General features: G+C 55.6%; 1 protein-coding gene across 1 annotated transcript in view; it reads left to right on the top strand.

Moving 5' to 3' along the window:
- COL2A1 (collagen type II alpha 1 chain) overlaps window positions 1–14,333 on the top strand; it is a 65,607-nt gene that overhangs the window by 21,756 nt on the left and 29,518 nt on the right. The window contains exons 18-26 of the mRNA XM_077838234.1: window positions 5,118–5,162; window positions 6,052–6,105; window positions 8,223–8,321; window positions 9,231–9,275; window positions 9,533–9,631; window positions 10,863–10,916; window positions 12,220–12,327; window positions 12,782–12,835; window positions 13,626–13,724. Coding sequence (XP_077694360.1) covers window positions 5,118–5,162; window positions 6,052–6,105; window positions 8,223–8,321; window positions 9,231–9,275; window positions 9,533–9,631; window positions 10,863–10,916; window positions 12,220–12,327; window positions 12,782–12,835; window positions 13,626–13,724 — 657 coding nt within the window. The remainder of the gene's footprint in view (window positions 1–5,117; window positions 5,163–6,051; window positions 6,106–8,222; window positions 8,322–9,230; window positions 9,276–9,532; window positions 9,632–10,862; window positions 10,917–12,219; window positions 12,328–12,781; window positions 12,836–13,625; window positions 13,725–14,333) is intronic.

The raw sequence follows: 14,333 nt of genomic DNA, 5'->3' as shown, positions 1-14,333 counted from the left end.
CTTTAAGTCCCGCCCTCCAGTTAATTACTCAATTTAGCCACGCTTCCATGTGGTTGTCATGGCGAAATCCCAGAAAGAGGCAACATGGACATTCCAAGCAAGAAAAAAATATGTATGTATTTAAGTTGTTCTGATTTGTGGGGAGGTTCTGCAGAAAGCGAAAGACAATGCTGACAGTGAGAGCATGTTGGAATTCAATGGCTTCTGCTGTTACCAATTTCGTTGCCAACGCTATAGATTGTAGGGTAAAATTTTCAAAGGCGCCTAGGGGATTTGGGAGCTGAAATCCTTTCTTTGCACGAGTCACCGAGGTGCTTAGGAGCCTCTGTCTCCTTGAAAATCAACGGGATTTGGGTGCCTCTTGGTAAAATTTTCAAAGGGTCCCAAGTGATTTAGGAGCATACGTCACCTGGGAGCTTAAGTCCCATTTTCAAAAGTGATGTAGATGCTTTTGGAGCCCAAGTTCTATTGGAAGTTGGTGGGATTTAGGCTCCTAAGTGCCTAAATCACTCCAGAAAATGGAACTTAGGCTCCTAAGTCACTGAGGTGCTTTGGACATTTTTATCTTTAGTCTTTAGCTCTCATTATCTACTCAGATAACATCTGCGGATGTGTCCACTGAATAAGGGACTACCACAGGCATCCCTCTAGAGCAGGGGTGGGCAAACTTTTTGGCCTGAGAGCCACATCGGGGAATAGCAATTGTACTGCGGGCCATGAATGCTCACAAAATTGGGGCTGGGGTCCAGGAGGGGGTTGAGGGCTCTGGTTGGGGGTATGGCCTGGGGTAGGGGGTTGGGGGAGAGGCTCAGGGGTGCAGCTCCAAGCAGCGCTTACCTCAAGCGGCTTCTGGAAACAGTGGCATGTCCCTTCTCCGGCTCCTCTGCGGGGAGCGGACCCCGACCCGGCACCCCGGCTGGAGCTGGGCTGAGCCTTGTGGTGTGGTCCCCAACCCGGCTCCCTGTCGGGAGCTCGCGGGCCGGCTTAAAACGGTTCACGGGCCAGATTTGCCAACAGCTGGCTGGCCTGACTCCCTCCCAAGGCATGGTTTCTCTCTGGTCTCAGGCAATCCACTGGTGAATTTCCACCCCCTTCTGGCAGCTTGGGGCTGTGCAAATGTTAAGGACAATCCTGTTGCAAGGATCTGTCCTGGCAGAGACCAGTTTACAGCAGGGAGGGAAGACTGTGGTCCGTAGGCGAGCGATGAGTGTGGTCTCTGTGCAGTGCCTTGCCCCATGAATCATGCTGTCCTGCAGTGAGTTGCATCCCACTGCTTGCTTTGCCTGTTTGCTGTGCTGCAGCTGGGTTCAGGCCGCCTAGTGAAGGCTTGTGCTGCATTGCATCGGATCGTATTGCAGCGGGCAGCGTGTTGCATTGGCCTTCCTGCCTCACAGTGACCCGAACTAGGCTGCAAGGGCCGCAGGAGAGAGCGCTGGGACGTGCACTGGACTGCAGAAATTAGAGTTCATCGGGCTGCATCTGGCTGCAGGATTGAGTGCAGGGGCGTGCATCAGGCTGCAGGAATCAGCGGCGGAGCCTGCATCGTGCTATGCCGTGAGGTGCAGGAAGTAGTGCAGGGACATGCAGCGGGCTGCAGGAGTCAGCGCAGGGCTCTGCATCGTGCTGCCGTGAGGTGCAGGAGTCAGAGCAGCGACATGCTTGGGAAGCACCTTGCTGCACAACCATATAGTGGCAGATTGTGTCGGGCCTCCCGGTTTGCAACAACAAGATGCTTTGGGTTGCCTCAGGCTGCGTGGGCTTCACCCAAGCGACTCTCGTTAGATTGCAATGAGCTGAATGTCCTTCAGAGCCACATAAGCTGGCTTTTTCTATGGGCCTCAGAGCTTATGCACCCAAGTCCCATTAAAAGCCGCTGCAAGATAGGCCCTTAACACCCCTCAGTCGTGGGTAACTCTGCCCTGGCTCCACGGCAGGCTTGGGAGCTGCTAATGAGCTCTCCCAATGCTTCAGCTCCTTGCCGTGCACCGTGTCTGGCTGACATGACTGACCCTGACATCTCCCCGGGCACCTGACATAGGCCCCCTGCTTGCCGCCTACAGGGAGGGGCTGTCTTCTTCAAGGTCATATTGTGCAAGGGGGAGCGGAGCCCTGCCTGGGGTATGCAATTAGGGTGAAACTCAGCCCTGGGCAGCCTAGACGCCCAGCGAAGCCGTGGGAAGCTGTACAGCACGCTGGCCCTCTGCACTGAGCTCTCATCCGAGGGCATGGCTCATCGGAGAGACTGTAATGCTCAATCGCCGGCCCTGTCCACAGCTCAATCGCCGGCCCTGTCCACGTCGCGAAGGCGCTCCCTGGAGCGACGGAAGGGTTTTTTCCCATCCATGTAGGTAATCCAACTCCGTGAGAAGCGGTAGCTAGGTTGACGGAAGAATTCTGCATAGTTAGGAAACGTTTAGGGACAGGCACGCGGTGCGGTGCTTATCAAAACCCAGTACATGAGCTCTCGAGGTGCATAGAAAAACGGGAGGTACAGGTGCTCTGTGTATTACTTAGCAGATCTGAGTGTTGCACAAGAAATCAGTAGGTACCGGCGCTCGGTGCGGTGCTCAACAAAGCTGTAGGTACAGGCATTTGGTGTGTTGCTTAGCAAAGCTGCGGATACAGGCGCTTTCTGTGTCGCGCGGAAGAGCCGTAGCGACAGGCGATCTGGGAACTGCTAAGCAAAGCTGTCGGTTCAGGCGCTCAGTGCAGTACCCGGTAGGCCTGTCGTGCCTGGACACGTTTCCTACATTTTCTCATAAGTTCCCAGGGCTTCCAGCTGTCAGCTGGTAACATAGTGAAGCATAAAATCCCCCCGCCCCATTCGCTGAGCCCATGAAAGCCCCTGGAATGGCTGGGAAGTTAGGCAAGAGATTTTAGCCCCATCCCCGATTCCTGCAAGGCGTCTGCTGAGTGCCTTGAAGCCGATGAAGAGCCAGGGAAGATACTTCGGTATCGTACCAATAAGGGTGGGTGAACATGGTGAGGCCCTGCCATCCCCCTGATAGCCCCAGCCCAATGGGAGTTAAGTGCCTAAATACTTTTGAGGACTTGGGCCAAAGTTTCCCTGAGGGCAGCTGCCTCCTGGCGGGCCACATGCATCTTTGAAACAGCTGTTTCTGGCATCTGTTAGTGTCAAAGTTACACCAAGGTCTGTAACGTAAACCATCCAAGCATCGCCAGTCCAGACTGGTGTGGAATTCAGCATCAGTGTGAACCGAGACTTTGGTACCCAGGACACAGCCCGGACCGCATCAGCCTTCGCTGACAATCTCTGTGTTGCCAACTCTGGCAATTTCTTTGTGATATTTGGCGGTTTTCTGAAAGCCCCAGCTCCTGGAGTCATGGGAATATGGGAGACTCTCAGCTTTCACTTAAAAAAAACCAGCAAGATTCTAGCCAGCATGCATTCTCTAGTTGCAGAGAAAAGCTTAGAAACGTGATCCCATTGCAAAATAAACTGGAAGACAAAGAAAAAGACCCAGAATTCATAATTTTTAAGCCAATCTCTTATTTTTGAGGCCTGACTCTTGACCGTTCAATGTTTAGGGCTGGCAATTCTAGATCCTTAGTGGTTTTGGTTTGCTACATCTACAGACCCACAGAGCCAGACTGGAAAGAGCTACTTGGGTCCCAGATCTGCAGTCCAGTCCCCAGCCCCCAGCTAACACAGGGATGTTTTTCACAATAAAGGGCTTTGTCCAGCCCAGGGCTCCTCCTGCTTCTCCTGGGAGTTCGCTCCGTGGCCTAATAAAGCAGATCTAAGTCTGAAGAAATGTTTCCTGGCACTGCAGGCTTTCATCTCATTTCCTCCTTATGCCCCCTTTCCTCTGGGTAATGAATTCCTCACGGCAAGGCTTCGCGGATACTTTTTCAGCTGTCTGTTTAAGCACAGCATGGCTGCTACCCAGACACATCAAAAGCCCGATTCCGCTCTCGTGCACCCTGGTGTCAAGCCATCAGCGGCAGTGGACTTCCTCCAAGATCAGGATGGCTCCCCTTTACTGATCCCCTGGAGCGTGTCTGGCGCTTTCTCAGCTGCTGCCTGGTGCAGGAAAGGAACGATGGCTGCTCACTTGTGGACTAGTGGCTTGCAGGGGGTTGCTGAAATCCATGCTCAGTCAAGCCCTGTTTGAGGCAGATGGGCTGGATGCTGAAAATCAGGAGTCATTCTACAGAAGTCAGTGGAGTGACTCCAGTGTGCAAACAGTGGTCGAGGCGAAACCAGAATCAGGCCCTTTTAATGTAAAAGAGCAACTGCAAATCCTCAGCTGGTGTAAAGTGGTGCGTCTCCATTGCCTTGGATGGAACTACAGCTGATTTACACGAGCTGGGCATCTGGTCCACGGACTTCAATGGAGCGGTGTTAACTGACACCATCTAAGGAACTGGCCCCACTGACTTCTGCTCCATATTTAGAATACACTGGTAAAGGAAGGTATGTTTTGCCGGTGGGAGCTCCTACACGGCGCCTCCTAGGGGCTGTAGCTTAGTATGCCAGCCCATGTGGAGACAATGACAATACCTATACTATCCTCGCTGCATGAATTCAGCAGCCCCCAGTGGCTTGCAAAAATCCCTCCTGCTTTCTGCATCTGCCCTCAGAGTTTTAACTGGAAAGGAGTCACAGCCCGTCACCATCCTTCTTTTAAAACCTAAAGGGCCAGATTCAGCCCTGCTCCATTTAAACCGACGGATTGACACTAGAGGTGAATTTGGCTTAGGAACTTGTGCGGCTCGTTGGCTCACCCCTTCCCCCTTTGCGCCGACATCCCCTAAGCAGACATTGTCCAGCAGAGTAATGTGACGCTGGTTGCTGTCACCTTCTTATTACAAAGGACTCAGCTGAGATCAGGGCCCCACCGTGCTGGGTGCTGTATAAGCATATAGCAAGAGACACTCCTTGCCCCCAAAGAGCTAACTATCTACACAGAAAAAAAGAAAAGATCAAGGGGAAATGGCTGGCCCAAGGTTACTGGCAGAGCTGAGGACAAAATCCAGGTCTCCTGAGTCCCAGTCTACTGCACTACCCACTAGACCACACTGTCTTACCTGTTAGCTAGTCACACGTCGTGTCACTTATTAAGGAGGCTCTCTCTTTTGTCTTGCTTCCACAGGGTGCTCGTGGCAATGACGGTCTCCCTGGCCCAGCTGGCCCCCCTGTAAGTACTTTGTTTTCTGTATATTACGTCTTCTAAAATTACAGTCTTTGCACAGGACAGTTTTGCTGAAAACTGTCTCGACGGTGTGTGTTTTAGAGGGTTGGAAATATTTTTTTAAAATGGGCCCCAGCCCGTGTACCCTGGGCTCCCTCCACATCACATCCTAAGCGCAGGAGTTCTAGTTATTATTTATTGTGTGTAGCACCTCTCAGGCCCAGTCCCGGCCCCAGGGCCCCGTTGTGCCGGGCACTGTACAGACACAGAACGAAACACCGGGACCTGTCCCGAAGAGATCACCCGCCCCCAATAAGACTGAAAACATCACACACATGCACTCCCTCCAGCAATTGCCCACCCCCTCTTTTCCCCAGCAGAGTAGAGGATTTGAATGGTATCCCCTTAAATAGCTAGTGAGCCTCACCGTGTTCTGTGCGGTTCCCCAGCAATGTGTGCATGTGAGCTATACGATGAGAGCCCCCTATGACAGTTCCCCCACCGGGAGATAGTCACTAGTCTGGGCACTTGTTGTGCTAAGGAGTGGGGACTGATTGCCGCTAGCCCTGGGCTGGTGCGTACCCCATGTCTGGCACACTTCCCTTGGCAGTGCCCCTGCGAGATCCACCTGTCTAGACCATGCAACTGAGCTGTCGTGAGTCCCTCTAGTGGCCTATACTCGTCCCCTGGAGCTCCCGCCTTGTGGGCCCTCTGGTTTAGATTTTAATCCTCTGGGGACCATGTGACACTCCCCCCCTCCCCACGCGATAAGGAGCTTATGTGGGCTTCAATCCACACACCGTCCCCAAATGGCTGCGTCCTGCCTGATCTTTGAATTTGGACTTTGCTGCTCTTCCTTGAGGGCCGACTCTAACTTCTGTTTCTGTCCGCCCAGGGACCCGTCGGCCCCTCCGGAGCTCCTGGATTCCCTGGCGGCCCAGGCTCTAAGGTAGGTGATGAGTCTCCGGCAGACACTTCTCACGTAGCTGAGTGGGGAGCCAGCCAGAAATGCCCTCCCCTGGCCTTTTTGCAAGCATCAGTGAAAATCCACTGAGCGCTTCAGTTCCTCTGCTCACCTCCAGCCTGACATGTATTTTCAGGGTCACCTGCTGGAGCAGCGAGCAAAGATGGGATGAGAAGGAGTGAGTGTGAAAGGAGAGACAGAGAGAGAGAAAGAAAAGAAAGAATGGGAGGAGAGTGAATGACAGAAAGAATAAAGGAGAAAGAGAGAGATAAGATGGGGGGAAATGTCAGAAAGAAGGGAAGGAAGAGTGAGAAGAGAGGAAGAATGGGAAAAGAAAGGAAAAAAGAAAGAAAAAATGGAAGAGAAACTGAATGAAAAAGAAAGAATGAATGAGAAAACAGATAAAGAAACAGAGAGAAAGAAATGGAAAAAGAAGGAGAAAAAGAGGAAGAAGAAAGAGTGGGAAAGAGAGAGATAAGGAGGGGGAGCAAGAGAAAGAGAAGAAGAAAAAACAGAGCGAGGGAGAGAAAAAGGGCAGGTGACTCCAGGGAGTAAACAGGGCTGCCCCAGGGGGTTGGCCCTGAAAAATTTTGAGTGCTCTGGCCCCGAACCAGGAGAACGCGCACTTTGCTTTAGGCACGTGCGGCAATCCCATTAATGTCAACAGGACACATTTACGGGTTTATCCTTAATCTTGTGTTTAACGGCTTTGCTGGCTCAGGATTGAGCCCCTGGTTAAACAAATAAAAAGACAATAAAACCGGGCCTCGGGGCAAAGCATCCAGCTGAAAAATGACCACCCAGAGGGCCAGGACAATCTGAAAAGAGGCAGCTCCCACCCCCACCAGATTTCCCAATGCCACCTCCATCCAGTCCAGGGGGCACCCCCATAAGTCCTATCTCTTTCCCCCACATGTCCCAGTCTGGTGATTTCTTTAATCAGATGCATGGGAGGCCTGTAAGATCAGCAAGAAGGAGAGAGATCTAGAGGGATATTTCCCTGGGAATCCCCCCTGCAGGAGTCTGGCTGGGAGGCATGTGGCATTTGGCTCCTGGCTGCTATTCTCTCAGCTGGTTTCCCCAGTTACCAGACAGCACAGGGCACCATGGAGATGCGGTCGTGGAGAGGCAGACAATGGCACTTCAGTAATAATCATCCTCATTATGAGCAGCAGCAGCGTGGGCTCGTTGGAGGAGATTGAAAGACACATGATCTCCCCCTCCCTGATGCAGCTGGGGGACGGATGAGAGCAGTGAGCTGCGTTTGAAGTTTCTTTATTCAGCGCCCGGGTCTTTTAATCCCAAGAGGAGAGAATTTATTGAAAAAGCAATAAATCCCCAAGTAAAGGCAAAGCCGCCACGGCGGGTTGGGACAAGGGCTAGTGCAGGCTCAAGGTATGTGTGGAGGAAGGCTGCGATTTTCCAAAATCTTAGCAATCTTTTCCAAAAACGTAGTGATTTTGGCTGTCTGGCTTGAGATCCCTTAAAGAGGCCTGGGTTTCCGAGGGTGGATCCCTCAGCACGTGTTGGAAATCAGGCTTCTTGAAAGGCGTCTTCAGTTGGGGTCCCCAAAATCACCAGCCGCTTTGGAAAATCATGGCCCCAAATCCTCCGAAAGAGACAGAAGAAAGACACCCATAAATACTGGTGCTGGGAGTGGATTCCTTCCTCCATGTGTCCTCTGTAGAAAGGTTCACCGACACACACCGCCCCCTCAGCTGCTGTATCATGAGTGACCAGAGAGACTAGGGAAGTATGTAGACACCCCACTGAGATCAGAGCCACACCATGCCGGGCACTGCACAGACAGACCCTGCCCAGATGAGCTCACAGTCTACATAGACCAAGGGTGGGAGGGGAAAGTGAATTGCACAGGGTCACTCAACCCGGCAGTGTTAGAGGTCAGGCATAGAGGCGTCACCCACTACGCCACACTACCTCTCCCGTTTACAGGCTGTTCCACTTTTAACTGGACAGAGCATCTAGCCCCATCCACATGGAAGCCTCCCAGGCCAGGGTGGTTCAAACAGGATGGCATTTAGGCATTGCCTCTCTGCTGTGGGATTCTGTTCTCTTTATCCCTTTTCCTTTTCCCTTCACAGGGGGAAGCTGGCCCCACTGGTGCTCGTGGCCCTGAGGGTGCTCAAGGCCCCAGAGGTGAATCTGGCACTCCTGGCTCCCCCGGACCTTCAGGGGCACCCGTAAGTAACTGGCCCCTTTCTGCCATGGCAGAGGGGCTGCCTAGCCGGGGGGGGCTCTTGTCCTTAATTGCCCCCAAGCCTTTGGGGGGGGGGATAAGGGCTATAATCACAGAGAAAGGAGAAAGACCGCCCAGGTGATGAGTTATCTGAAGAACCCCTGTCCCTCAGGAGCGCAGGGTCCCCGCCCAATTTAACACCTCCAAATACAACCCCCTTCTGGTCTCGTATCTCTTCTCCTGCCCCAGTCAGCCAGCCTCATTTGGCCTCACGCCCACTCCCACCATGAGTGATACAGGGAGTATTAACCTCATTTTACCAGTGGGGAAACTGAGGCACGCTGGACTTGAAGGTCCAGATCCTCAAAGGTATTTAGGCCCCTAGTTCCCACCCAAATCAAAGGAGTTAGGGGCCTAGCTGACTGGCACAAGGTGACACAGGAAGAGCACTATCCACTAGACCATCCTTCCTCCTCCTCCGTTAGCATCCCTGATCTCTTCCCCCTGCATTGTGGCAGGAGCCACCACTCCCGCCAGCAGCCGTACCTGGTCAATTGGAATCTAGATCCAGCTTCCTTTCCTAGCGGGTTCCATTACCGGAACTGTCCCTCCAGGGTCTTGATATATCTTTAACCCTGCCTTTCCCCTGCTGCAGCTGCAGCCTGTCAGGGCTTGCGCCGGCCCCTCCAGCTGTTAGTCTGATTGATACCTGTCACTGCAGGGCATTAGCCTTAGTCACAGCCCTCTTACCCTTTCCCCAGATGGGGATTTGTTGAGTAATTCTCCCCCTGCTGAATTTGCTCCTGTTTCTTTGGTGGAATCTACAACAGCTCCCCTCGAGACCCCATAGGACCTCCCTGGCCCACTGGCAAGGGATTTGCTAGTCGCTCATTGATCTTCTCCTTGCTTCTAGGGTAACCCTGGAACTGACGGCATCCCTGGCGCTAAAGGATCAGCTGTGAGTAGGACTCGGCCTTGACGCCCAAGGGGAAGTGGGGAATTCAGTGGGGGTGGACGGAGCCTGCAACAACAAAGGAGGGGGGTTCAAGTCGCCTTGGCCCAGCTCAGCAGGTACATCCGCCCCTGCCATGGGAATTAATGCTGCATGGACGTGCTGAGCCAAGGGATGTGGTGGATTCTCGGCTGCAGGGCGAGGGGACGGCCGGACCCTTCGCTTGTACCTCCTAACCACCGCCTCCTCTGTGCTGTCAACAGGGTGCTCCTGGAATTGCCGGTGCCCCCGGGTTCCCTGGGCCACGTGGGCCTCCCGGGCCTCAAGGTGCAACTGGGCCTCTGGGTCCCAAAGGTCAGACGGTAAGAACCTGGGGGAGCAGGTCTGTAGCAGGGGACGTGTTTGTAGAGCGCAAAGAAATGCCGCGTCCCCCTTCCATACACCACAGTTTCCCCACCCCGAAACCACAGCCTGTCCCCGGTGCCGACCCCCGCCCATGCCACAGCCTCCCCCCGGTGCCAATCCCCGCCATAACACAGCCTCCCCCCGGTGCCGACCCCCCCATGCCACAGCCTCCCCTCGGTGCCGACCCCCCCCATGCCACAGCCTCCCCTCGGTGCCGACCCCCCCCATGCCACAGCCTCCCCCTGGTGTCGACTCTTCCCACACCACAGCCTCCCCCCAGTGCCGACCCCCCCCATGCCACAGCCTCCCCCCGGTGCTGACCCCCCCACACCACAGCCTCCCCCGGGTGTCGACTCCTCCCACGCCATAGCCTCCCCCCGGTGCTGACCCCCCATGCCACAGCCTGCCACCGGTGCTGACCCCCCCCATGCCACAGCCTGTCCCCGGTGCCGACCCCCCCACGCCACAGCCTCCCCCGGTGCCAACCCCCCCCATGCCACAGCCTCCCCCTGGTGTCGACTCCTCCCACGCCACAGCCTCTCCCCAGTGCTGACCCCCCCCATGCCACAGCCTCCCCCGTTGCCGACCCCCCCCACACCACAGCCTCCCCCGGGTGCCGACCCGCGCCATGCCACAGCCTCCCCCCGGTGCCGACCCCCCCCCATGCCACAGCCTCCCCCTGGTGTCAACTCCTCCCATGCCACAGCGTCCCCCTGGTGCTGACACCTCCCTCCCCCACCGACACCACAGCCTTCCCCCAGTGCCCACCCCTGCTGATGCCACAGCCTCTCCCCGGTGCTGACCTCCCGCCCCCGATGCCACAGCCTCCCCTGGGCCGCATTCTCCTCCCAGTACCACCTTCCCCTCTCATATACCGCAGACTCCACCTGACGGCGTCTCCTGTCCCCCATGCCAGACACTGCTCTTGATGCCGCTTACCCTTCCCTTTGCCACAAATTCTGTCCTGGGCTGCTGTTCCAGGCCATGTGCCCCAAATCCCCCTCCCCCTGCCATGTGCCCCGGGGAAAGGGATCAGCGTACGCCATCGGATATTTCAGGGTGTGCAAACACTGCTCCCTTGGAAATCCACCCTTGAGCGGCATTCACGGCCTGTGGAGACGTACCTGGAGGAGCGTGTGGGCACTGGTCCCATGGGACGATGAGTGAGAGCTCTCTCTTTCTCTGCAGGGAGACCCTGGCATTGCAGGCTTCAAAGGCGAACAAGGCCCCAAAGGTGAATCGGTGAGTATCCAGCTCGAATGTGATCTACGGTCTGACGAAATCCTGTGATTTATAGTCATGGGCCATCCAGCACGAACCGAGCGGTGGGCAGGTGTGCCCTTGCAGACGCCCCTTGGACGTAACCCTCCAGCACACGCCCGCAGGGTCCTCTGGGCAGGACTCTCAGGCGCTGAGCACAGAATGACAACCTTCTCCTCCCAAGCCCTAGGCCCTTACAGCAATGTACAGGATACGTCCTGACCTAGTCTCTCCAGTAGACACACGGTTAACGTAGTGAGTGACAGATACTGCCTCAAAGACCTGATGGCCTAACTAGTGCGGGAGGAAAGAGAGAGGGAATGTGTTGCCTAAAGTCACCAGCAGAGCCCTGAATCCAGATCTTCTGAGTTCCAGTCCAGGGCTCTAGCCGCTAGGCTGCCCTGCCTCCCCAGGGTGTAGTTTGAATCCCATCCCTTGACTGTGCTGGGGTAGCCCTCATTCCCCCATGCACCTGTTCCCTGCTTCACGGCACGCTTGGCAGAAGAGAGAGTCTCTCCCGCAGTTAATGAGCCTTTTCCCCTAACTGGCCCCTTGGCTAGCAAGCCCTGCCGGGCCCTCGCGCTGAGCTCACGGAAGGGAAACAATAGCCACCCTGTTGCATTTAGCCTCTGCCTCCCAGAACTTCTCCGCTAGGCCAAGAACATTCTCTCACCGCTCCATTAACCAGCCTGAATACAATGGGGCCAGATCCTCTGCTGGTATAAATCAGCTCAGCTCTGACTTCTGAGGAGCTACAGCTGATTTACACCAGCACAGGATCTGGCCGACCCTGCAGGACCCTTGTGCTGATGGGCGGTCACAAACAGTTCAGAACTGCATTGTGCTCCTGTTTACATCTCCCAGAGAGAGGCAATGGCCTGAGAGGTGGATCTGGCCAGGGTTCCTTCTATGTCACTATTATTAAACAGCTCTGAGAGGCTCTGTCTGAGATCAGGGCCTCACGGCGCTAGGGGCTGTACAGGCAGTCCCTGCCATGGGGAGCTTGCAGTCGAAGTGAACCAGACAGAGGTTAGTAGAGGAAATGGATGCAACTTGCCCAAAGTCACACAGCAGAGCTGGGAATAGGATCCTAGTCGCTTGGCTCCGAGGGCCAGGCCCCACCCACTAGACCACGCTGTCTGCCTGCAATGCACATGCCTCAGCTGGTATGTGATAGAGGCCATGTACCACAGTGGCTGGCGCAGGAAGGTCCCTCACACTGTCCTATGCGGCGGGCGAGAGGACGAGGAAGCCTAATGCATGCTCTCCTTGTGTCCCCCCACAGGGCCCCGCAGGGCCACAGGGAGCACCCGGCCCGGCTGGCGAAGAAGGCAAGAGAGGTGGCCGTGGTGAGCCCGGTGCTGCTGGGCCTGTTGGACCCCCCGGAGAGAGAGTAAGTGCCATCAGCATCATGCTTCCATGCTGGAGACATCACCATGCTTGGCAGCCTGGCATGGGACAGAAAGCCGGTGACAAGCCACTGTGGCACGAGCCCTGGGATGCATGGGGCAACGGCTCCGGTAGCAGGATCCCCAGGAGCCGGGGTGTAAAGGCCACCCAGAGGGGTGAGCTGCAGGATTGGCAGCCCCTGTGATGTGAGCCCATCATGGTGCAAGCCCCCGGCATTCATGGCGTGTCCGCCACATGGGATTCGCAGTGTAACGCCCACCCCAGGGCGAGCCCTGGGACTCCCAATTCAGAGTGAGCTCAGCTACAGGTGTGTGGCTTGGGGTGGGGACTGCTGAGATCATCCATCTCCTTGGCCTGTACAGTGCCGGGAAACTAGTGGAGGGAGCATAGTGGTACCTAATACCTTGATGCCACCCTTGTCGTCTCCTCCTTCCTAGGGCTCTCCTGGAAACCGTGGCTTCCCAGGTCAGGATGGTCTCGCTGGGCCCAAGGTGAGTGAAATCACTGCCCCTGTTCAATGAGCAGAATATGGGGGTAGCAAATGATCTAGGGGTCACCTGCCATAGACTCAGCCTAGGCATCTTACTGTCCTGGGTGGAATTTATAGGCAGAGGAACATCCCCTGCCCTGGGGTCTGATGCAATCCACCCAGGAGGAGGGCCGCTCGACCGTCTGCATGACTCCTCGGGTCAGCTCGGCAACATCTGCCCCCAGAACCGTTCCTGAGCAAAAATAAGGTGCCCCTAATATAAGGCACTGCACTCTATCCGGAAAGAGCCAACTTCCTGCCCTCTCTGAGCTCCCAGCTGTGGTTTATATATGTCCCTTTTTTCCCAGCATGCCTTGCCCCCAGGTGGGATTGCCACAGGGCTGCCCCGGTGGACTCCATTTCCCAGCCTGCCCTGCTTTCCTGGTTCTGAAGTAGAGGCTGAGAGGAGAGGGGGTTGGAGACTACAGGGATAGTATGAGATCAGTCCATTGCCCAAGTCTCCTGTCTCCCAAGTACCTTTCGAGGCTAGATGGGGCTGGCTCAGAGGAGTTCCCATCCCAGTCCCCAAAGAGCCAGTGCACCTTTTTACAGGGATCGACCCAACGCACAGCAGCCTTAGTCTCGGTGATTTCAGCGGGAGCCAGATTGGGGCCCATAGCAATGACACGCTAAGGCCTCTTTCGTCAGCCTAGCCTGTCCCCAGCCAGACTGGTTGTGATGCAGCCTCCTGCCCCTGGGTGCCCCCTAGAACTGGGTTGGCTAACGTGTATGTCTTCCTTATCCCCGGACAGGGTGCCCCTGGCGAGCGTGGTCCTGCTGGCCTTGGGGGGCCTAAAGGAGCCACTGGTGATCCTGGACGTCCCGGAGAACCCGGCCTGCCTGGCGCGAGGGTGAGAATGAAGGGGAGATGGCAGCAGCTCCCAGCCAAGCTTGGCCTTGACAACTGGGACTGAAAGGGTTAAAATGTTTAGAGAAAGCAACGTTATTTGGGGTGGGGGAGCAGAAATGGAACCCCAACTTCCCATGCATCTCATAAGAACATAAGACTGGCCATTCTGGGTCAGACCAAAGGTCCATCCGGCCCAGTATCCTGTCTACTGACAGTGGCCAATGCCAGGTGCCCCAGAGGGAGTGAACCTAACAGGTAACGATCTAGTGATCTCTCTCCTGCCATCCATCTCCACCCTCTGACAAACATGCCTCCAGAGAACCCAAGGCATCACTCTGCTAGTGACCCACCCACAGGGCTGGCGTGCGGTGCTGCCAAGAACGCCAGCTGTTTGCACTTCAGCCAGAGTCTAGGCAGGAGACGGCACGCGGGTACCCGTGTGGGGAAGCACTGCCTGTCAATGGGCCTGAATAAGACTTCTGGGGGGCTGGGTGGAGGGGGTGTCGAGAGCTGGGTTTCGGTGCCGGCCCCCTGCCCCTTGCAGATGCACAGCCACGTTTCCAGCATTGGGTATTGCAGGTATTGTCAAAACCAGGAGGCGCCTGTCACT

Source organism: Eretmochelys imbricata, chromosome 20, assembly GCF_965152235.1.
Source record: "Eretmochelys imbricata isolate rEreImb1 chromosome 20, rEreImb1.hap1, whole genome shotgun sequence".
NCBI classification, from domain to species: Eukaryota; Metazoa; Chordata; order Testudines; family Cheloniidae; genus Eretmochelys; species Eretmochelys imbricata.
Note: the sequence above shows the minus strand (reverse complement) of the source record. Positions and strands in the feature narration are given on the sequence as shown.